This window comes from Lithobates pipiens, unplaced genomic scaffold (genome assembly GCF_037356315.1).
Source record: "Lithobates pipiens isolate NorthernLeopardFrog02 unplaced genomic scaffold, aLitPip1_a1.2 Scaffold_18, whole genome shotgun sequence".
NCBI classification, from domain to species: domain Eukaryota; kingdom Metazoa; phylum Chordata; class Amphibia; order Anura; family Ranidae; genus Lithobates; species Lithobates pipiens.
In genome coordinates this window covers 550,303,070-550,328,154 of record NW_027507758.1, presented here as the reverse complement: position 1 = coordinate 550,328,154, position 25,085 = coordinate 550,303,070, and the positions used below count along the sequence as shown (strand labels likewise).

Below are 25,085 nucleotides of genomic sequence, written 5' to 3'. Positions count from 1 at the left end.
AGCCAATCTTCCTTCTGGGTTTGCGGGCTCCAGTCCTTTAAATGGCTGACTTGCATGCAAGCAGGAGTCACGGTTTATAGCGCAGAGCTATGAAGGAACGTCACGGGCATATCGTTCCTTCAGAGCGCATGCGCCGGTGAACCGTGCACGTTTTAGGAGATATTTACGGTACCTACAGGTAAGTGTTTAATCCACTTCAAGACCAGCAACGTTGCTTGACTTCAGGTGGGTAATACTGGGGTGATGACTGCAGCTGCAGGCATCACCCCGGTACCATTTTTTAAATTTATTTTTTAGAGCCAAGAGTCGGCTCTTTTGTAAAAGCAATCCTAGCAGCTAACTAGCCACTGGACTGCTTGTGCAAGCTGCTGGAGGGGACCGGAAGCCCCCCTCCTGCGTCTGCTGGCTGGCCAGACAGCCGAACAAAGCCTGGATCGGCTCTGATCAGCTCTCCACTATGTTAACATAGAAGTGATGACATTAAATCACTTCCGGTTTTCCCAGATGTCTATGGCGCCATTTTTTAAAAATCGAAAGCATTCAAAAACACCCATCTTGGTGTTTTTAACTGCATTTAAGGACAGAGGAGGGGTTTGGGGTCTTAGGCAGGCCATACACAGTTCGAATCTTGGCTGTTCAAAACCTTGTATGGGCAGGCTTAATCAATCGATCAACTTGGGTATAACCAGCATGCTGGTTTTTACCTGTTACTACTGCTAGCGGCTGCTATAACCGCTAGCAATGATCTCTGTCTCTCCATGGCCCGGCAGGAAGGATTGTCGTATCAACACTGTCACACTCTGTTGATGGAGGAATTGAGCAAATTTCTTTCCTGCAACCTGTGGTAAAAAATTGCAACAACCACCATGTTATTCTCTAGGGCCTCTGCTTTAAAAATATATAATGTTTGGGGGTTCTGAGTAATATTCTAGCAAAAAATACTGCTTGTTACATGTAAACAAGTGCCAGAAAAGGCCTGGTCTGGAAGTGGTTGCAGGCTTACCTTTAGATAAAACATAAACAAATGGACTTTACTACTATTTTAATGTAGTCTGTGCCTGATTGCACTACAGGTGGGGTGTGGGTATCGGAATTATCACTGCAGATTTACAAGTCTGTAGCTTGTTGGTCAGCACTTACATCCCAACCTTTTACTGACGGCTTTGTGGCAATACTACAAAATCATTTGCAGTGCCGGCACACAAATAATAACTTTGGGCTTGTCAGTGCCAGACCTGCTTTACTACTGAAATACAAATATCCTCAGCTTATGTTGCAGTCGCGTTGCTTGCTGTAATTTAAAAGGGGGCTTAACCTGGAAGCTGCTTGCTGTGAAATATTCTGTGATATCGGTTACATGCTGGGCCATGTATGTGAATATGTCTCATTGTTAATGTATGAATGTGTTTCAGCACTGCCCCATAACAGCTCACTCTCTCTAATGACCGGAGGATTCAGCAGCATGCAGAAGACTCAATCTCTCATAGACCTGGGCTCCAGCAGGTATGAATCTCTGTCTGTGTGCATTAAACAGTACTGTAAAGTGACTCTGCGGGGAATGTTTTAAAACTGGAGCAGCTTTGCATAGTAACAAGTCAGCTTCTAGCCTCCGCTTGTTCAGTTAGCCCTCGTTCACATTGGAGCGACTTGTCATGCGATTTGATAGGTCAAATCGCATGACAAGTCACATCTTATTGCCAGCAATCACACTGTTCAAATGGGTTTGATGCTGACTTTGCTGTGCCACACCGATTTGGAAAAAGTAGTTTCTGCGCTACTTTTGAGGATTTCAGGTGCACAGATTTCTTCCAAATCGCTCCTGAAGTCACACTGACACGTGGCTTTGAAATCATGCGATTTTAGATGAAGTCACGTGATTTCAAAGCCACAGTCGACATGAACAAGGGCTATAGCTTTGAAACTAAAAGCTAGACACTGCTTGATTGCCATGTACCGCTGCTCCAGTCTCAATGAATTCCCCTCTCTGGTCTTTTCCTAAAAACAATTTGAAAGCACTAGAAGACAATGAATATTTACCTCTTTACGAAGTTCTAAATCCTCTGGCAAAGCTTTCAGCATTCAACAATTTCTAGCGTGTTGATAACTTCTGTCTTCCACCACGTGCTGTGGTTCCGCCTGCCAGCCATTATGTCACTATAGGACACGAGGCCAGCTGAAGGGAACATTGAGCACTGCTTGAGACCAGGCATTTGCCACACGTGGAAGTATATTAGATCTCAAGGTTCTGCCCAAGGCTTAAGTACCACAAATTTCAGACTTGTCGCCCACTGGAGAGGTAAGTAGTCAGTGTTTCCTGTTGCAAGAACAGCACTTTAAGCTTTTGTGGAGAAGTTTGTCACTTTAAAGCTGGAAGCTACGAAGATTTAAATATACATAACGAATTCTAAATACATTTTAGCTAAATGTATTTCCTTTCTCATTCATTTGGGTTATACTTCTGGGTGCAAAAGGATTGGAGTCTGGCAACTAAAAAAAACAAACTGTAGGCCAGTCCAGGATAACAATTGTCACCATCTGCAAAAAAAATAGCGTTTTTATTATTTTTTGTCAAAAGTTGAACTTAATCTTTACTGTTTAGTCTACTGCTACAACTACCAAATTAATTGGGCATGTAGTATGCATGACTCTAAAACTAGAGAATCAACATGTTGCTTCCGCCAGTGCTGCCAGTGCTGTTGCCATGCTTGGATCATTTGTAACATTACAGACTTTCTCTTTGCAACAGTTCTTATTGATATTTCTCTTCTGAGATTGGAACCACCACAAAAGTGGTCAATTCCCACCTGAAAAAACAAAAACAAAAAAAAAAAAACGCCTGATCCACCTGACCTTCAATGAGCTGTGTTTTTATGGACGATGCTTGATAAAATTATCAAGGATGCTACTGGCAGAATAAGCACCATCTTCTTAAGTAGAAGATGCATGAGGAACAAACTGTAGAGAGCCTTACTCCTCTGACTGTTAAGAAACGTTCAGGTTCTGTGTAAGCCATTGTTGTGAGCCCATGGTCATTAGTATGCATTTATTAAACTTGCTTTATGGCATTTATAAATGTACAATGTCTTTTTGCTCATGTTTAGTTCCAATTCCTCATCTACCACTTCGCTGACTGGTAACTCTCCCAAGGCCAGTAGCCAGGACTGGGCTGTCCCCCAGGCCACCAGGCTGAAGTACAGACAGAAGTTTAACAGTCTTGATAAATCCATGATTGGTTTCCTGACCGGTGAGTCCAGCTTTAGTACAAAGAGTGTGCCATTGTTTTAATAACCATCTTCTGCCATCTACTATCCCATGATGAATGTAGCCTTGCTACCATATGGCAATTGTAGTGCATTATTTAAACAAGTCCAGTCATTGCAAAATCAGAGAGGCTGCCATTGCTGGCCTCTCCTAAAAAATTATGCTTTGTCTTCCGTGCTTTTACTGAGGACTTCTGACTTTCCCCACTGGAATTCCGACAAACTATTGGCCATTCTGGAGATCTTGGTTGCCATTGCGCAATTACAAACTGTTGGAAAGAAAATACCTCAGAAGCTTTTGTAGATTCACAATGGGAGACATTTCAAAGAGAATTCCAGGTTTACTTTTCAATTTCAATCCAAATGACCAAAATAAAATCAGTTGGTTTGTTACCACAACCTGAAATCTTTTGTACAATTACTTGCTGAAGAGTATGATGGGGCTCCAAAGAATGTATTGTGGTATCCCATAATCCCAGCATCGGCATAGCTTGTGCAAAGTCACATGGTAAGGCCTACTCAAGTTGTCCTGATCATTGGTCAATTTATAGATTTCCTTAAACTTGAAGTGGAACAATGGGTCAATAGCATTTAACAATGTTTGTTTTTCTGAGCCCTCTCCCTGCTGATCCTACCATGGATCTACTGGCAGCATCAACAGATAATAAAGCTGTGTTGCAGGGGACTCAAAAGTTGCTTTAATAACACAATTGACACGTTGCTTTTTGCAATTTTTCCTATAGTTACACCTAATGTACAGTGCCTTGAAAAAGTATTCATACTCCTTGATATTTTCCACATTTTGTCATGTTACAACTAAAAACGTACATGTATTTTATTGGAATTTTATGTGATCGACCAACACAAAGCGGCACATAATTGTCAAGTAGAAGGAAAATCATAAATGGTTTCCCACGTTTTTTACAAATATCTGAAAAGTGTGGCGTGCATTTTGTATTCCGCCCCCTTTACTCTGATACGCTTAACTAAAATCTAGTGGAACCAATTGCCTTCAGAAGTCACCTAATATGTAAATAGTGTCAATCTGTGTGTTGTTTAATCTCAGTATAAATACAGCTGTTTCATGAAGCCCTCAGAGGTTTGTTGGAGAACCTTAGTGAACAAACGGTATCATGATGGCCAAGGAGCACACCAGACAGGTCAGGGATAAAGTTATGAAGTTTAAAGTTTACGTTTAAAGCAGGGTTAAGTTATAAAAAAAATATCCCAAGCTTTGAACAAACCTTGAAGCGGAGTTCCACCCAAATATGGAACTTCCACTTCAAGTGAAGGTGACCCCCTGACATGCAACATTTGGTATGTCATTTCTTTTGGGGGGGGGAGATACCCTCCTTTTAGAGGGATCCAGCTTCCACTTTTTCCTGGGGCATCGCAGGCCTGAAGGAAGTTCACCTCTCCCCCTCCCTCTCAGCATTTATCTGAGACACGTCACAGGTCTCAGATGATTGTCCGATCAGTTACAGTGCGTAGCACGGCTCAAGCATGCGCAGTGTGTGCCTGGCTGTAAAGCCACAGCCGGGCACCCACAGTAACAATGCCAGTGCCGCAGAGAGGAGGGGGGGAGGAGCATCACTGGACCGTGGGACTGACTTTTATATGGGTGGAACTCTGTTTTGGTTGGGGTAGTGGGGGGGCGGGGGGGACAGGGAGCCTTCAAGGCTGGCAGATCATAATAATTACTGTTAGCAGTAGTCGCATGTAAAAAAAAAAAAATCAGACAAGCTGGTTGTGCCCAATCAGTCTGCTCACACATGGATCGAATCTTGGCCGGTCCCTGCTGAACCGGCAAAATTTGATCCATGTATGGCCAGCTTTAGGGAGAACAACTTAATCTCGCCCTAGACATCAACAGTGATTGCATTTGCACCACCTAATTGCGAGGTGCATATCCTAATATTATGTATAAACCACAATAAGATGACATTTTCTAAGATCCCTACCTGTAAAGATCCATTCCACAATCTACCATGTAGAGTATATGCCACAGTTTACAAAAAAAAGCTCTATTGCCACTCCAAGTTATAGGGAAACTCCTTTGGTTTAATAGAGCTTTTGAGCTGTTTTTAAAAAAAAGAAGCAATATTCCAGTGCAGATCTCAACACTCCAGGGTGCCTGGCCATTCTGCATCCCCACCAATTTACTGATTTACTAAACTGTCAGGGAAACCTTTAGAATCAGAATAATCTCCTGATAGTAGCATGTAAAGCCATCAATTCAACACATGAAAAGCTATTCATAAGTACTGTGGCCGCTTCCTTGTTATTTGTTATCATGCCCTCTTATTATATTCTACTTTCTAGCTGGTCAGTCATTTGGTTAATTATTAAAATTTTGATTATTTTATTTTTTATTTATTTTTTACTTGTGTTGGTAGTAGTGCTGACATTTGTCCTGCATTTGTTTTCAGGGTCCCAAGTGAAGAATGCATTGGTACAATCCAACCTTTCCCAGACCCAGCTGGCCACTATATGGTAATGTAGACCAACATGCTTGAACCATGTATTTTTCGTATTGTGGTTCTGTGCTAAAGGTTGTTGCTAACCTTTCCCGTGTACGGGATCATGTACCAACAAGAAACATCTTCATGTATTTTTCATTATGGAGAATGTAGCTGGGTTTTTAGTCTTTTTTGTTTTGAAGAATTAATTAGAACTCAATGATCTTACCACAGTCCCTATGTGACTGGTATATGATTCAGCATCCCATCACCAACTGTTATCACCCTCTCACCAAGCTGCTTGGCGATGTTCTTGTAGCCCATTCCAGCCTTGTGTAGGTCTACAATCTTGTCCCTGACATCCTTGGACAGCTCTTTGGTCTTGGCCATGGTGGAGAGTTTAACATCTGATTGCTTCTTTGGACAGGTGTCTCCCTTTGAGAGTGCTCATAATCTCAGCTTGTTACCTATATAAAAGACACCTGGGAGCCAGAAATATTGCTGATTTTGGGATCAAACACTTAATTCACTCCTTAAAATAAAAATCAATTTATACCTTTTTTTAAATGATTTTTGCTGGATATTTTTGTTCTGTCTCTTACAGTTAAAGTAAACCTACCATTAAAATTATGACTGATAATTTGTTTTATTTTTTTGTCAGTGGGCAAGCTTACAAAATCATCAGGGAATCAAATTCTTTTTCCCCTCTGTGTACTTGCCTATTCTGATGGCGCTCTGGTCCGTCTCCAAGGGCACCCTTTGTGTGCAGGAGAAAGCTGACAACGGCTGGGAAGTGACCTCAACCATTGACTTAATATTGGGCTTCCACTGTCAGCTGCCTCTCCTACACACTGAAGCCACTGCCGACAGCTCAGCCAGGGACCGGACCGGAGTGTCCACGGAATAGGCAATTATAGGTGCAAGCGACATAATGTGTGGATGAGGGAATCAAGTCCTTTTTTTTTCATTCAACCCACTGGTTAAACTAAAACAACGACTCCTCTCTGGCGAGCCTGAGTTTGCTCCCCTACTGTGCCATTAAGCTGTTGAGAGAGAGAAGGAAGAAAACCCTCTGTTAACTTTCAGAGCTTACACAGAGCTGAAGGCTCTTGGCCCTAGCTCATGTGACAGGGCTGGACCAATCGCCAGGCAACAGTGCTGCCACATGATAAATTTTGAACAAATCACATGCTGGGCGATACCCACAAGTATTGATTAGGGACTTTGCCCCTGAAGCTGAACAGAGCTGAGGGAGGTGAAGAAATGGTAAGTGCTGCTAGGAAGTAAGGTAGGTAGAGTTTAGTGTCCCTTTTTAGATGTATGTAATGCAAAATAGAGAGACCTGTTTTATTAAAGCTCTTTGATTTATTAAAAAAAACTGAATAGGTCACAGAGAATATCCGTGGCATACTGCTTTCCCCACCTGTGGCCTCCACTATACAAACGCCTCCCGACATCACACACAAGTATTTCTAATAACAGAGAACGTCTTCTGTTTGTTCAAGTAAGCAGCAATAAAAGTCAAGCCCCAGTCATGAGACCGGATGTGAGCAGGCAAATTCACATACCTTGGAAGATGTGATTAGAAACAAAGGAAGGAAGGCAAGCTGTGTTTAGGGAAATCCTTCACTGTTTTCTGCAGAGCTATGTACAAATAACAGAACTTTTATCTGGGCAGAGAGGAGGCGCTCAGTGACCAAACGCGGCCAGCTAATCGGGAGTGTTTTCCATCTACAAAATAAAAACTAAAAAAATAGAGAGAACTGGAAAGCTAAAGTTGTCCGCATATAGAGGGGCTTTCTGCTACCTGCAGAGTTATATGATCCTCTCTTTAACCTTGTGATATTTCAAATATAAAAGTTCCACATCCTACAGATTATGGCCTTTCTTAGATTCCTGCACACTGGTAGGCAGTTAGCTTGTCTCCTCTTTCTCAGCGGGGAGTCAGTATGGCTTCTCCGCAAATCACTTGATGGGCATTCTTTTCAGATGCTGCATCTCCCTATGAAATGCATGCATTTTAATAGCTGACGCAGCAATTGGCAAGAAAAGGCTGCACTTGACCGGCTTTGTCTGCTGTTCAAATGCACTTCGATAGGCCATGCTGTGTACAAAGAAATGTAGCGCGATGCGTGTAGGTCAAACGCAATCTCTGAATTGCCTTGTGTATTGTTCAGTTATAGTCTTAGGCTGCGTTTGACCTGCTTCACTTTGTGCTGTGTTTCTTTGGATGCATCGTGTCATATGCATACTAGAAAGCAACAGTGCTACAGGACTTCAGTAGACACTTTCAAGACTGCTGAGAAGAAAATAAATATGTGCTTAAATGACCCACACACTGGCCACTTTATTAGGTACACTTTTCTAGTACCGGGTTGGACCCCCCTTTGCCTTCCTGTCATAAAGGGATGGACATGGTCAGCAACAATACTTGGGTAGGCCGTAGTGTTTAAACAATGCTCAATTGGTACCCAAAGGGGCCCAAAGTGTGCCCAAAAAATATCCCCCACACCATTACACCACCAGCCTAAACCGTTGATACAAAGCAGAATGGATCCATGCTTTCATGTTGTTCATTCCAAATTCTGACCCTACCATCTGAATGTTGCAGCTGAACTTGAGACTCCTCAGACCAGGCAACCTTTTTCCAATCATCTGTTGTCCAATTTTGGTGAGCCTGTGCGAATTGTAGCCTCAGTTTCCTGTTCTTAGCTGACAAAAGTGGCACCCGGTGTGGCCTTGGGCTGCAGCCTGTCTGCTTCAAGCTTTGATGTGTTGTGCGTTCAGAGATGGTATTCTGCATAACTTGGTTGTAACGAGTGGTTATTTGAGTTACTGTTGCCTTTCTATCATCTCAAACCAGTCTGCGTATTCTCCTCTGACATCAACCAGGCATTTTCCTTCAGACACCGTCCACTCCCTGGATATTTTCTCTTTATTTGGACCATTCCCTGTAAAGCCTAGAGATGGTTGTGTATGAAAATCCCAGTAGATCAGCAGTTTTGAAAATACTCAGACCAGCCTGTTTGGCACCAACAACCATACCACATTCAAAGTCCCTTAAATCCTCTTTCTTCTCAATTCTGATGCTTCATTTCAACTTCAGCAATTCATCTTCTCCACATATAGATGCCTAAATGCTTTGAGTTGCTGCCATGTGATTGGCTGATTAGAAATTTGTGTAACAAGCAATTGAACCGATGTACCTAATAAGGTGGCCAGTGAGCGTATAGGTCTTTTCAGGAATAGGTGCATTCAAAATGAACAGAAATTTAGCTTTTCTTATGACTGGATAATTTAAGTGAATATTCTATATTTTTTATTGTGTAATGTGAGTCTAAAAAAATGTGGGATGCTGGAATAATTAAATGTTTGTTCACTGATGCACACTATGCTGTCCCTTTTTGGACTGAGAAATATAAGGTCTGCCATTGCTGGCTATATTAAAATGCCTCTAGTAGTTGACTACTCTTCGTATCTCCACACTCATCTCTGCCTTTCACCCTCCTGCACCCCTACCACTCTGTTTGTATACCAGGAATATGATGAAATGCCTGGTACAGAGTATATGGAGCATGCGACTCCCTCCCCTTCCACACGTGTGAAACAACCAGTGTTGGTTATCTTACTTTAAAAAGTAATTAGTTAAGTTACAAGTTACTTCTCCCAAAAATGTATTGCATTAGTAACTCTGTTACTACACTGGAAAAGTAATTAGTTACTCAGCAAAGTAACTGTGACCTTTTTTAAATATTCTATAGACGGGACTAGCGAAGGAAGTCAATTTCGCCGCCTCCATCGGCGAAATTGACACCTCGCGAGCCCGTCGCCTGGTATGGATTTAAAGGGGAACCCCTACGAAAAAAGGGCGTAGGGATCCCCCCAAAGTCCATAGCAGACCCTTATCTGAGCACACAGCCTGATCGGTCAGGAAAGGGGGTGGGGACGAGCGAGCGCCCCCACCCCCCCGAACCGTACCAGGCCGCGTGCCCTCAACATGGGGGGTGCTTTGGGGAAGGGGGGGCCCTGTGACCCTCCCACCCCCAAAGCACCTTGTCCCCATGTTGATGAGGACAAGGGCCTCTTCCCGACAGCCCTGGCTGTTGGTTGTCGGGGTCTGTGGGCGGGAGACTTATCAGAATCCGGGAGCCCCCTTTAACAAGGGGGCCCCCAGATTTTGGCCCCCTACCCTATGGGAATGAGACACCCGAAGTCAGAAAAAGACCCCCAGACAGCGGTGGCGACGACTAAGGAAAAAGCCGGGCTTCTCCGCTAGTAAAAGAGCTAGCAGTAAAAGAGCAGAAGATAGTGGAGGAGCTCGGTGAGAAGACCCCCGAAGTAGCAAGAAGACCCTCGGAGCTGTCTAATAAAGTACTTTAAAAACCTGTGTTGTGTTTTTTTTATTAACACTTTTTTCTCCAGGTGAATGGGTAAGGGGTACATCGTACCCCATACTCATTCATATAGGGTGAATCTGGGGGCCCCCTTATTAAAGGGGGCTCCCGGATTCTGATAAGCCCCCGCCCGCAGACTCCGACAACAAACGGCCAGGGTTGTCGGGAAGAGGCCCTCGCGAGGTGTCAATCTCGCTGATGGAGGCGGTGACATTGACTCCCTTCGCTAGTCCCGTCTGCCTGGTCCCGGGCGGTAGATGTAATTGCGGTAACGCCGCCCAAGTAATGGGAACGGCGTTACCATGAGGGGAAGAGTAATCGGTTAGATTACTCGTTACCCTCTAAAGTAACTGCTTTAAGTAACTCAGTTTATTTTAACTGTGTTACTTACATCACTGGAAACAACTAGTACTTGGTGATTGATAGCTGGTTCACCCAGTGTTGTCATATGGAGGTGGAGAGAGTACTTGGCCATGTGTGAGCACCAAGGGATACTGATTTTTGATTTCAGTGCCTGAGCAAAGTGGTGAAGCAATAGATACTTGCAGAGTGAAAGTACACATTTACTCTGATACTGTTGATAATGGGAATTTTTAATATTATAAAATAGAATATAATTGCCTTTTTTTTTTTTTTCCTTCTGCTAGGTCTCTTGCAGATGTTGATCGAGATGGAAAACTGAAAGCAGATGAGTTTGTGTTAGCCATGCATCTAACTGACATGGCAAAAGCTGGCCAGCCTCTCCCACTGACTCTGCCTCAAGATCTAGTGCCCCCTGCATTCCGGTATGTTCTCTGTTATCTTTTTTTTTTTTTTTTTCTTTGTATATTATTAAAATAGTGACAAGCTGTTTTTAGGGTTATTAACTCATTATTTGTCCTCCTCATGCAATCTCTTGTAGTTCAGTTGCTACCACCATTTTATGCATACCAGTGCCAGTTTTGGATACAGGTCAATAAAGCTACCAGTGTGGTGTGGATTGGTCTTTGTGTGGGTATAGTTATATCTCTGCTCTGTCACAAGACAGCAAGTGGTCTCTCCTGCAGTTTATCTGTAGTGTTCAGACTGTGGCAACGGAACTCCAGCACAGCATAAAGTCCTGATAAGATGAAACGAGGTCTCTTTCGCTTCCTTTTAAATTATGCCAACTGCTTCTATAAAGATACAACAGAGTCCAGCGAGAAGTATAAGGCAGGCAGTACACAGCTCTAACTAGATGGGCTGTACTTGGGTGTAAGAGGGGGTCAAAATAAGTATGCTGGCATCTAATACACAGCTGTAACTTCATGGGCTGTATTGGGAGTATGAGGAGTTCAAGGTAAGTAAACTAGAAGCCAGTACACAGCTGTAACTACATGGGCTGTGCCGGGGTATGAGAAGGGCAAGGTAAGTACACTAGCAGCTAATACAAAGTTGTAGCTACATGGCCTGTACTTGGGTGTATAAGTGGGTCAAAATAACTACATGGGCTGTACTGATTTTATGAGAAGTAAACTAGAAGCCAGTACACAGCTGTGGCAACATGGGCTGTGGGGTGAGTATGAGAAAGGCAAGGCAAGTACACTAGCAGCTAATACAAAGCTATAAATATATGGGCTGTATTGGGTGTATGAGAGCAAGGTAAGTACACTAGCGGCTAATCCATAGCTGTACTTATGTGAGAGTGTATAAGGAGGGGGAAAAGTACACTAGTAGTTGCTACTTGACTATACCTACATGAGCTATATCGGGGGTATGAGAAGGGCAAGGAAAGTACACTAGCAGCTAATACACAGTTGTAACTACATAGGCTGTACGGGAAGGGCAAGGTGAGTACACTAGCACCTAATAACAGCTGTAACTATGTGAGCTGTACTGGGTGTATGAGGAAAACCAGGTAATGCACAGTGATATCTAGCTACCTTATAGTAAAACGTACTTCTGTATACTCCAACTTTCTGATCACTTTCTCTTGATTGTTGCACTTGGAAGAAAAATAAGTAAATTCCCATTCAGTACTGTATGACTGCATGCATAAAATGTTCTTGGCAGCAAACGGCTCTAGTGTGCAGTATTGCAATCAGATAATATATAACCTCACAATCATTTTCATTGTAGCTTAACATTTTGTTTGGCCCTGAAGGCATATTTGCAAAATATTTGCATGCTTAGTAATGTGAATTATTGTATTATTTCACCAGAGAATAGACAAACAGGACTTGTAACCTGTACTTGGTAACCGGTAGAGGTGCCAGGTGATGTGCCTCTGCTCTGGGCCCCTTTACCTTAGCCGCCTTGAAGCACTCATGTTACTTTGGTCCCAGCACTTTCAAACCTGTAATCTGAATGTTAAACCTCAAACTCTGTATAGTCACCTTTACAATACACCACATCCCGTTAGAAGAGCATGATCCTGTTGTAAAAATTAGCTGCCTCCCCTCTATTTAATCATTAGGTTTGAGATTAAAGTGGAAGTAAACCCATCGATTTAAACAGTTAAAAAAAAGGCATGCCGGGAATGCTAACTGCACATTGGCTGTGCTCTCAGCCAAACTATCAAACCATCCAATGGCTGGTGTCATAACGAATCACATGTGCAGCACCATAGCAGTTGAAGATTAAACAGAGGCAAAGATGGCAGCTTCCTTGGCTGAAAACGATAGGGGAGATTACTTCCACTTTAATATTATACTGTATATTCTCCACTGTATATTTGTGACAGTTGGCCATGTGGGTTATGCCAATGTACAAATTTAAGCAATACCAGAGTTTCAACTTAAAGTGCAGTTTTAAGTAAAATTATCAATTAAATAGGCCTTTTTCATGTAGCCACATCTCCTGCAGAGGCCTGCATGCAATGGGCAGGCCTTCAAACTCTGTGGGAGCCACAGACAGAGGTGCAGTCTTGAAACGAACACTGGATATGCTTTGGGTTGCCAACAAAGAACTGACAGCACAGCTTGTAAGAAGCAGCCTGGCTCTGGGGTCTTGTTTTTATTTTTTATTTTTTTCTAATTAATTTTTATTGCATAGAAAAAGTATACAGCAATAAACATAGTTGCGGATGGAGCTGCTGTAGTAACAATGGACAGTGGAAGGTATCTTGTTTAAAGTAAATTATAGTATGACACACACAATGGCACTAGTGTCATACAGCTGGTAATCCTGTTACAAGGCATTGATCAAGCTGTGTATAGCAAGCAAACCAAAATAAAATAAAATACATAGAAAAATCTTGTTTGAAGGCCCATAGTGTAACATATCAAACCTTTTGTGATTGGGGCACTTTGGGCCTAAGGAAAGACACTCATGGCTTCTTTTGTAGGTTTGAATTGAACATGTAAGAGGGAAGATGTAAGGATAAAAATGTAAGGAGGAACTAGCAAAGAAATAGGGGTTGAGCTGGGGGTGTGGGTGCTGTAAGCGGCCTTTGAAGGTAACGGCAAGGGTGAGAATGGGGACACCAATTCCCATCCTCTCTTGCCCCAGGAGTGGATAGCTATGCTAGGTGCCCCTTGCATTTGTGATAAAATGCAACCAACAGGACCATGTGTCCAATAATTTAGAGGGGGTATCTTTTACTTGATGTACAAGTTCCTCCATTTTTGCAATTTTTTTTGGATGCATGACCTGGCTGCATTCACAAGATGCATGGCTAAAGAGCATAGCCATGTCTTTTTTGGCATTGTGGAGTGGTGCAGCAGGAATTGTGCCAGTGAGTACTCTAAAGCAAAAATGGTGATTTGATTTGTGAGACAGTGAACTTCTGTACAGAATGGTTGGTTGTATTTGAGGGCAGGACCACCAGATGTGCAAAAGCGATCCCAACTCTTCATTACAATGCCAGCACTGGGGTGAGATTGTTGGTCAATGTATCTTATGTAGCTTAAGGGGAGTCCCATCCATCTGGAAAAGATTTTAAATCTGTTTTCTTGCATGTAGACATTTTACCATCCCCTTGTGTGTATATATGTGTAGATGTTTTCCCACTCAAGTATTGAGAGATCTAAGGATAGTTCTTTTTCCCCATCTGCGGCCTTCTATATTAGATGTAGGGTCAAGGTTGGCAAAAAGCATTAAATATATGTCAGAGATTAGGTGTTTTTGGGGTTCTTGTCTTAAACAAATTGATTTGAATGGTGTAAGCTGTCGGGACCAGTTGGTACTGGGTTGGGATGTGTCAAAGTGTCGAATTTCGATGTAGGACCAGAAGGGGAATGACCGATTTTATCATCTGGGAAGAAAGTGATTGCAGAGTGAGGAGACGGCCTCTATGAAAAATTTGTTCTGCGTGAACAGAGGGATGCGGCCAGACATCTAGGAGAAAAGAGGAGGACATGCCCAGTGGAAAGTCTGGATTTTGGCATATCGGCTTCAGGGGACCTGGGATCGATGAGATTGTACATTTATGGCAGGCTTCTCTGAAAGTTACTAGTGTAGCGTTAATCAGAGGGTGAGTTTTACATGATGACGGGATATGGCTGCTAGTAATCCAGGGGAGTTGGTTTAAGGGAGAAGGCGTCATTGCATGTTCCAATTGTACCCATACTTTGACCTTGAAATGAACATTCCAATCAATAATGCTAGCTAGTTGACAAGCTTGGTGTTATTGTAAAACATCTGGGAGGCCTATGCTCTCTTTTTAGTTTGGGAATCGTTAGTCAATGATAACTCAATCTGGAACAAGGCTCTCTGGAATGATGAGAAAAATGTAGTTGGAAGTTTTATCGGTATGATTTGTAGTAGGTATAGTACTCTTGGTAGGATATTCATTTTCACCATTGCTGCTCTGCCAAACCAGGGGAACAGACCAGTGGACCATGACTTAAGGTTGTGATGTATGCTTTATAATAAGGAGAGAAAGTTTTTAGAGTATAAATCTGTGAGTTTAAATGGTAATTGGATACCTAGGTATGTGATCGTATCTTGAATCCATTTAAATGGGAAGTTTGACCCACATTAAGGACATCCTGTGGCAATGAGACATTCAAAGCTTCAGATTTTGAGAAGTTGATCTGTAGATTAGTTAGGAGTTTGAATGTGATAGAGTATTTAAGTAAGCTAGGAAAAGGCAGACAACTTTTGGGTTTGCTTTGCAATAAGGATGCCTCTGATATCTGGGTTTACTCTGAGACGTTGGAGTAGGGGCTCAAGAGTGGAGACAAAAATTAGAGGAGAAAGGCGGCATCCCTGATGTGTACCATTTGTGATTTGAGAAGGCATTCGATAGGTGGCCATTTACACGGACCTTCGCTGTGGGTGCGGAGTATAATGCAAGGATGAAGTGTAGGGCACTATGGTAATGTTTTTCATGTTTTATATCACCGTCTGTACCTTACTTGCAGCTTCTCTTCATGATTATTCCAAAAGCTGCAGGAAGGGTTTGTCTATTTACATTACAAACCTGAAATATTACGTAAGGAACTAATATTTTACAGTGACTTTCGTATTTGATCATCCGCTTTTCTTACCCAACTTAAAATTGAACTTATTTATGCATATCCTACAGCATATATTGATGTTTTCAGAGTCTTGTTTGTTTGGTTTTATCTCTTTAGTGGTTCTGATCCCATTAATGGAACACTGCCCACCTACTATAGGATGCAGGAAGAGGAACCCCCTCAGAAGAAGACACCAGGTGAATCTAGATAACCTTTTTTTAACTTCTTTTTATGGCTGATTATGTGTTCAGGCCTAATCACTTTAGAGATGAAACGATAGTTGACGTTTGTGCACAGGGGCTGTAGTATTTGGCTTACCCCCAGGCTCATCTTCTCTGTGTGTGAAAGACCTTGCAAGGTGCCTGCATGTCAAATGCAATTAGTGTAAGTACGTTTGTTATTTATTTTAAATGTATTCTAATTCTAGCAAGAATTGGTGCAACAAGTAGCTAGCTCACCTGCTAGTTGTAGATCAGCTGAAATAGGTGTGCACAGTCCATGTTCTCTATTCACATCATAATTCCCGCAGTGAAAGCAATAGGTGCATTCACCATACAGATTAAATCTTAGGTTGTCTTCCTGGATAAATGCAGCTTTAAATGAATTATTCCATGTGGGAAAAAAAACACAACCTGACTGCCCGGTGATTTGCACGTTTTTTCTTTTGTATGAAATGAACCATTCAAAGCTGTTTTTTTTTGGGGGGGGATAAACTGAGATTTTGTCTATATGGTAATTGTGCTGATTAATTTTTGTGATGAACAGTACTCTGGAATGCCAGAACTTACCTGTACCTGTCCTCTTCTTTCTGAATGCATTTATATAGTCTCTGGCAATGTCCTTGGTAGTAAACCATTTTTTATTGATATCTTTAACCACTTTAGTACCGTGCTATAGCCGAAAGATGGCTACAGTGCAGTCTAGTTCTGGGAGGGTGTCCATAGACATCCTCCCAGAACCATTTCCACTGGGGACAGCTCTGTGACTGCTTTGTCCTTCGCAGACAGCTGATCACAGATCGGGTAAAGGGCCAATCACAGCAGGCATTTACCATGTGATCAGCTGTTTCCAATCACAGCTGGTCACATGTAAATAGACTTGCCGGTTATCAACAGTCCGTTCCTTATGCTCTGTGTCTGTGTGAGGAAAGGAGAGCCGATAACTAGCAAGGATGTGAGCATATTGTTTACACTGATCATCAGTGCCCATCAGTGCAGCCTCATCAGCACATATCAGTGAAGAAAAATTACTTATTTGCAAAATTTTATAATAAACCTAAGTAGGGCTGCAACTAACGATTATTTTCATAATCCATTATTTGGCTGATTATTATTTTGATTAATCGGCTAATAACCTTATCAAAATTGTGGTGTATAATTTTAGTTAATATGTAAAGTTGAAAATAAATAATTATCGTATTTATTGGCGTATAACACACACTCCCCCCCCTTTAAAAAAGGGGAAAAATTGTGTGTTATACACCGATATAAGCTGCCACCGAGGGGAGGGAGGGGACGAGTGCTGCCGGAATAGAGCCGGATCTCCTGTGTACTTGGCCCGACTCGCAGTTGCGCTCAGTCCCACCCCCTGGAGATCTCCTAGCATGGACAGGTGTTATGTCCATCATAGGATCCGGGCCAAGGGGCGGGACTGGGCATGACACAGAGCCGAGTACACAGAAGATCCGGCTCTATTTCAGCAGCGCTCGTCCCCACCTATCCCTTGATGGCAGCATCTACAATACTACAGGGACTAGTGATTCCTGTAGTGCACAATGGTAATTTGTAATATAGTATATAATAGTAAGCAGACTCCGCATCCTCTGCTGCCACCAACTTCTGAGTCACAGAGGAACACACAGCTATAAGCCAGAGAGTGATAAAGCCCTGACAGTAGCGGCCAGTAGTCACATACACAGATCAGTCCCACTGGCCTCAATTACACTCAGCTAATGTGATGCCTGTACTTGCTATACATGCATCCACATGCTCATAACAGTGCAATATATGGGCTGAGTCCTCTACTATGGCATGGAGATTCATCATGATGAGATGTGCACAGCTCAAGCTGCATTGATGCTCACTGACCATTATTTTGCTTCAGAGTGGTTTATTTAAGGGGAAAAAAAAGTTTTTTTCCCCTGAAACTTCCTTCTTAACCACTTGCCGACCGCCGCACGCCGATGTACGTCGGCAGAATGGCACGGGCAGGCATAAGCACATACATGTACGTCCTTTGCCTCCCGCGGGTCGGGGGCCCGATCGGGCCCCCGCCCGGTGCCTGCGGCGGTCGGTTTTCGTTCGGGAGCGATCCCGGACGAGGGGACGGCCATTCATTCATGGCCACCCCCTCGCGATCGCTCCCGACGAATGGAAATCCCCGGTGACATCACTTCCTCTCCTGTAATGTAAACACAGGAGAGGAAGTGATGTATTCTCTCCTCCGTGTCGGTATTTTTCGTTCCGACACGGAGGAGAGCGGATCAGTGAGTTGCACCAACACATCCCACACACAGTAGAACATGCCAGGCACACTCACACCCCCCCTTTACCCCCCGATCACCCCCCCAATTACCCCTGCCCCCCAGTCACAGTGACACCAATGTCATTTTTTTTTTTTTTTTTTTTTTTTTTGCATTGGTGTCATTTGTGACTGTAATAACTGTTAGGGCAGTTAGGGTTAGCCCCCTTTAGTTCTAATGTACCCCCCTAACCCCCCCAATAAAGGTTTAACCCCGTGATCACCCCCCGTCGCCAGTGTCACTAAGGCTGGGTTCACATTGCAGCGGTTTATGAGAACGAATGTGATTCGCACCGCACTGCAGTGCAAATCACATCCGATCTCTGTGCGATTCGAGTTCAGCCATTCGCCGCACCCGCCACACCCGCCGCACCCGCCGCAAATTCGCACGGGACCCTTTTTTTGGCCCGCAGCAGAATCGGATCGCATGGGTGTTCACACCATGCGATCCGAGTTTGCAGATCGCACTGCGATATGCGAACTGATCTGGGGGTGTCAGTAACATTTCACTGACACTCCCAGCAGTTCGCATAGGGCAGTGTGAACTGCCGCCGGGAGGCATGCGATGCGGGAACCCGCCGCGGATTCGCGGCGTTTCCGCATCGCTCCAGTGTGAACCCAGCCTAATAAGCGATCATTTTTCTGATCGCCGTATTAGTGTCACAGGTGACGCTAGTTAGGCAGGTAGGTATTTAGGTTCGCCGCAGCTTTTTATAGCGCTAGGGACCCCCATATACTACCGCATAAAGCCCCCTGATTGCCCCCTAGTTAACCCTTTCACCAGTGATCACCATATAACTGTTACAGGTGACGCTGGTTGGTTAGTTATTTTTTTATAGTTTCAGGGCACCCGCCATTTATTACCTAATAAAGGTTTAACCCCCTGATCACCCGGCAGGTGTCATTTGTGACTAATAACTGTTAGGGCAGTTAGGGTTAGCCCCCTTTAGTTCTAAGGTACCCCCCTAACCCCCCCAATAAAGGTTTAACCCCGTGATCACCCCCCGTCGCCAGTGTCACTAAGGCTGGGTTCACATTGCAGCGGTTTATGAGAACGGATGTGATTCGCACCGCACTGCAGTGCAAATCACATCCGATCTCTGTGCGATTCGAGTTCAGCTATACAGATAGTATGGCTGAATTCGTGTCGCACCCGCCGCACCCGCCGCAAACTCGCACGGGACCTTTTTTTTGGTCCGCAGCAGAATCGGATCGCATGGGTGTTCACACCATGCGATCCAAGTTTGCAGATCGCACTGCGATATGCGAACTGATCTGGGGGTGTCATTAACATTTCACTGACACTCCCAGCAGTTCGCATAGGGCAGTGTGAACTGCCGCCGGGAGGCATGCGATGCGGGAACCCGCCGCGCATTCGTGGCGTTCCCGCATCGCTCCAGTGTGAACCCAGCCTAATAAGCGATCGTTTTTCTGATCGCTGTATTAGTGTCACAGGTGACGCTAGTTAGGCAGGTAGGTATTTAGGTTCGCCGCAGCTTTTTATAGCGCCAGGGACCCCCATATACTACCGCATAAAGCCCCCTGATTGCCCCCTAGTTAACCCTTTCACCAGTGATCACCATATAACTGTTACAGGTGACGCTGGTTGGTTAGTTATTTTTTTATAGTTTCAGGGCACCCGCCATTTATTACCTAGTCTCACTAGTGTACCCCTAAATTTAGGGGTGTCTACTTTCTAAAATGGGGTCATTTGGGGGGGGGGGGGGTTTGTGCCATCTTGGCATTTTATGGCCTTCAAAACTGTAACGCCCTTAGAAAGCCTGAAGGCGGTGCTTGGTTTTTGGGGCCCCGTACGCGGCTAGGCTCCCAAAAAGTCCCACATATGTGGTATCCCCGTACTCAGGAGAAGCAGCAGAATTTATTTTGGGGTGTCATTTCACATATGCCCATGGCATGCGTGAGCAATATATCATTTAGTGACAACTTTGTGAAAAAAAAAAAAAGTTTGTAATTTTCCCGCAACTTGTGGCAAAATATAAAATATTCCATGGACTCAACATGCCTCTCAGCAAATAGCTTGGGGTGTCTACTTTCTAAAATGGGGTCATTTGTGGGGGTTTTGTGCCATCTTGGCATTTTATGGCCTTCAAAACTGTAATAGGTAGTGAGAAGTGAACTCAAAAAATTACGCCCTTAGAAAGCCTGAAGGCGGTGCTTGGTTTTCGGGGCCCCGTACGCGGCTAGGCTCCCAAAAAGTCCCACATATGTGGTATCCCCGTACTCAGGAGAAGCAGCAGAATTTATTTTGGGGTGTCATTTCACATATGCCCATGGCATGCATGAGCAATATATCATTTAGTGACAACTTTGTGAAAAAAAAAAAAAAAAAAAAAAAGTTTGTAATTTTCCCGCAACTTGTGGCAAAATATAAAATATTCCATGGACTCAACATGCCTCTCAGCAAATAGCTTGGGGTGTCTACTTTCTAAAATGGGGTCATTTGTGGGGGTTTTGTGCCATCTTGGCATTTTATGGCCTTCAAAACTGTAATAGGTAGTGAGGCGTGAAATCAAAAATTTACGCCCTTAGAAAGCCTGAAGGCGGTGCTTGGTTTTCGGGGCCCTGTACGCGGCTAGGCTCCCAAAAAGTCCCACATATGTGGTATCCCCGTACTCAGGAGAAGCAGCAGAATTTATTTTGGGGTGTCATTTCACATACGCCCATAGCATGTGTGAGCAATATATCATTTAGTGACAACTTTGTGTAAAAAAAAAAAAAAAATTTTTTTTTTGTCATTATTCAATCGCTTGAGGCAAAAAAATAAAATATTCAATGGGCTCAACATGCCTCTTATCAATTTCCTTAGGGGGTCTACTTTCCAAAATGGGGTCATTTGGGGGGGTTTTGTACTGCCCTGTCATTTTAGCACCTCAAGAAATGAGATAGGCAGTCGTAAACTAAAAGCTGCGTAAATTCCAGAAAACGTACCTTAGTTTGTAGATGTGACAACTTTTGCGCAAACCAATAAATATACAATTATTGACTTTTTTTTTACCAAAGACATGTGGCTGAATACATTTTGGCCTAAATGTATGACTAAAATTGAGTTTATTGGATTTTTCTAATAACAAAAAGTAGAAAATATCATTTTTTTTCAAAATTTGCGGTCTTTTTACGTTTATATCGCAAAAAATAAAAATCGCAGAGGCAATCAAATACCATCAAAAGAAAGCTCTATTTGTGGGAAGAAAAGGACGCAAATTTTGTTTGGGTACAACATTGCATGACCGCGCAATTACCAGTTAAAGCAGCGCAGTGCCAAAGTGTAAAAAGACCTCTGGTCATTTACCAGCAAAATGGTCCGGTCTGAAAGTGGTTAAATTTGGGCGCATGTAATACGGCGGCTCATGTTATACGCCGATAAATACGGTAAATATCTATATGCAGTGGTAAATATAAATAAGCAACTATATGGTTAAGGAGAAAAATCTCTAATCCACTCTGAGAATAACAAACATAAGAGACATGCTGTATATACCAGTGATGGCAAACCTTGGTACCCCAGATGTTTTTGTACTACATTTCCCATGATGCTCTATAGTGTAGTTAAGTAATATGGGAAATGTGGTTCCAAAACATCTGGGGTGCCAACGTTCGCCATCACTGCTATATACTATTAGAGGTTGAATCTGGTAAATATCATCAGACTCTGAGATAAAAAAAATTATTTAAAGGAAAAAAAAATGTAAAGATCGTTTTGCAGATTTTCCGACAGAACTGTAATATATTATGTTGGACAGACTACCTTGTCATAGGCAGCTGGCTTGATAAAAGCTACCTGCGCCTGCTGTCACTTATGCTGGCCATACAAAAACCATGTCTTCCTTAAAAAATTAATTAATTAATTAATTTGAAGAACCTTTGTTCGATTTTCTAATCGTTAGTAGGGGTCAAATCGACGTTCGTTTTGTACCACAGTGACAGGAAAATTTGAAGGAGGAGAATATAAAACTTCTTGGTCAAAGGAATTTTCAGACTTTGTATGTGGTTTTTGTTCAGAAATTACATTCATTTTACAACTGATGTTAAAAGCAAGAGAAATGTTCAAATGACATTCTTTCATTCAGCGAATGTACAAAGATTTTTCATAATATTCTCATCCAAAAAGTGTGTGGCCAGCATAAGGCTCAGTTCTCACCTATGCAGTTTGCTTTTGATCCGTTTCTACAGTGCTTTTTGCTTTGCGTTTTTGCACATGTGATTTTACTGCGATTTTGCATATTTTTTATGCTTTCTTTTGGCCAATTTGTTGTTGGGCACATTAAAAACACACACATCGCGGCAACAACACACTACATACTTTTCTTCAGCTTCTTCATTGAAGTCTATTGATCCAAAAAAGGCAAACGAAGCACCGTTTTGCGTTGAAAAGAGTCCCCCTGACCCTTTCCAAATACGCAGTGGCTGAAAAAAGCATAGATGTGAATGTGTCTTATGGGAAAAGATGGTAAATGAACTGTAGTGCGTTTCTGCAAAAAAATCACCAAAAAAACGCATAGGTGGGAACCAGGCCTAAGACATCCAGAAGTAGGATATATGGGCAGAGTGCCCCAAAAGCAAGCTGCAAAGTAAAGTATAGAGCGCCCCTATAGCATGGTAAAAAAAACTTCCTTTAGGAACCACTCACTTCCTGCCCAGGACTGTGTCCCATGAGGCATTGCTCCTCACATTCACAAGTTCTCAGGCACTTACTGACATATATGGACGGTGTACTGAGCTGTATGTGTGCTGCACTGTATTTCCTGATATGTAAACCAATAATGCATTCTGCAAGCAGGCCAACTAATCACTTATGAAAATAGTTGACAACTATTTTCATAATCGATTAGTTGTCGATTAATCAATTATTAGTTTTCTGCCCTAAACCTAAGCAGAACGTATAATTTTTTTATTTTCAACATTTTCTGTCTTTTTGTTTTTTGTCTTTTAGCATTATTCTAGGTGATTAAATACCACCAAAAGAAAGTTCTATCTGTCTAAAAAAAAAAAAATACAAAAAATGTAATGGATACAGTGTTGCATGACTGCGCACTTGTCATTCAGGCTTGGTTCATATTAGTGCAGGCCGCGTGTTCCGCGTTTGGTCAGGCACGGCAGCACATTCATTTGAATGCGCTGCTGTGCCGCATGAACAAACACAAGCACAAAAAAAAGGTGAATGCATTTTTTTGACCGTGCAGTTCCTGCAATTTCGCTGAGGGCTGAGATTTGTGGAGGTGCCATTCAGAATGAATGTCAGCCCTGCGTGTCTCGCAAGAGCAGTGCGGTGCTGGAATCAATGCGATTCCCGCAAACCAGATCACACAAGCCCGTACTAGTGTGAGAAAATTAGCCTGAGCAGGAAGGGGGTGAAAGTGCCCAGTATTAAAGGGGTTAATAGTCTCTGATGAAATATCTAATGGACTAGACCTTACATGGCATGGATGTGTTTTTTGGCTGTGAATACTGAGAATGGAGTTTTTGTGTTTATCATTGTACATACACTTCTGCATGGTTCATATAATAAAATGTCCACGGTTTCAATTTAAAGTGTCCTTTGAAGATAAAAGGAAGCAGAACATGGAACGGGGTAACCAGGAGCTGGAAAAGAGGCGTCAAGTCCTGCTTGAGCAGCAACAGAGGGAGGCTGAACGAAAGGCTCAGAAAGAAAGAGAAGAACAGGAACGCAGAGAGAGAGAGCGGCAAGAGCAGGAGCGCAAGAAGCAGCTGGAGATGGAGAGGCGCCTGGAGAGACAGCGTGAGCTGGAGAGGCAAAGGGAGGAGGAGAAGAGGAAAGAGATTGAGAGGAGAGAGGTCAGTCCTCGATCTGTTTGGACTCCTTATATCATATGCCTCTGATGCCTTTCATCATAAGAATAGGATTGAACTGGTGCTCTGGGTGGTTCTTCTTTTTAGATTCAGTTCCTTAAAGCAGAGTTCCGCTGTTTTTTTATTTTTATTTTTTTCTTTAAGTCAGCAGCTACAAATACTGCAGCTGCTGACTTTTAAAATATGGACACTTGCCTTTCCTGGAGTCCTGCAATGTCGGCAGCCGAGGCCGATCAATCGCTCAGATCTCGGCGGCTGCCATCGCCATTCTCAGTGAGGGAATCAGGAAGTGAAGCGTTGCGGCTTCACTTCCCGGTTCCCTACTGCACATTCGTGAGTCGTGCAGTACAATGAGAATGCTCCGCGCTGTCTCTGGGACCCGTGTGTGTCCCAGCAGACAGCGCGGAGGGACAGGAAGAGGCATTCTGTTGGACTCTGCCCCCGCCATCCTCGATAAAGGAATCAGGAAGTGAAGCCTTGCGGCTTCACTTCCTGGTTCCCTACTGCGCATGCATGACTTGCGCTGCACTAACCCACTTGTCCCTGCTGTCTCCCAGAATACAGCAGGGGTGGACGGGAAGTGGCATAGATATCCGTGGGTTGCTTGGGTATCTATGCCTGGAAGTGGGAGCAAAATACTTGTATTAGACAGGTATCTGCCCCCCCCCCCCCCGAAATGTGCCAAATGTGACACCGGAGGGGGGGGGGGGAGGAACCGGAAAAGCGGATGTTCCATTTTTGGGTTTAAAGTGGTTGTAAACAATATTTTAAATTTGTAGCTACAGGTAAGCTTATAATAAAGCTTGCCTGTTGGTACTAGGACTATCTCCTAAACATATACCATTTAGGAGATATTCTTTGACTCTGCAGCCAGTGACTTCACCGGCGCATTCGCACTGCGCTCTGAAAGGACGGTGTACTGAGTATGCTTTCCCATTAGATCGCTGTGCTGAGATCATGGCTCCCGTGCACATCAGCGGGAGTGACGTCATCATGGCTCCGCCATTGAAAGGGCTGCAAACCTGGAAGGAAGACCGGATGAAGATGGGAAGCCCTGTCGGTGGTGACAGCGCACTGCTGGAGGGCTTCATTTTGTGGCAAGCAATTCATGTGACTGTCTTGCAGGGTTCTTTTTAAGTATTTACTATCGCTTTAACTTTTTAAGAGTACAGACCCTCAGCAGATTGTCCAATATTTACCCAT

General features: G+C 43.3%; 1 protein-coding gene across 6 annotated transcripts in view; it reads left to right on the top strand.

The window, feature by feature from the left end:
* The window catches only part of ITSN2 (intersectin 2), a 250,355-nt gene that overhangs the window by 93,133 nt on the left and 132,137 nt on the right, over nucleotides 1-25,085 (top strand). For 5 of the 6 annotated variants that reach the window (XM_077488889.1, XM_077488887.1, XM_077488886.1 and 2 more), the window contains 6 exons: nucleotides 1,413-1,503; nucleotides 3,102-3,244; nucleotides 5,690-5,753; nucleotides 10,761-10,898; nucleotides 15,651-15,730; nucleotides 23,605-23,867. In XM_077488889.1, coding sequence (XP_077345015.1) covers nucleotides 1,413-1,503; nucleotides 3,102-3,244; nucleotides 5,690-5,753; nucleotides 10,761-10,898; nucleotides 15,651-15,730; nucleotides 23,605-23,867 — 779 coding nt within the window. Of the gene's footprint in view, nucleotides 1-1,412; nucleotides 1,504-3,101; nucleotides 3,245-5,689; nucleotides 5,754-10,760; nucleotides 10,899-11,314; nucleotides 11,432-15,650; nucleotides 15,731-23,604; nucleotides 23,868-25,085 lie in introns of those variants that run through there. The other variant, XM_077488890.1, reaches the window with a different exon arrangement.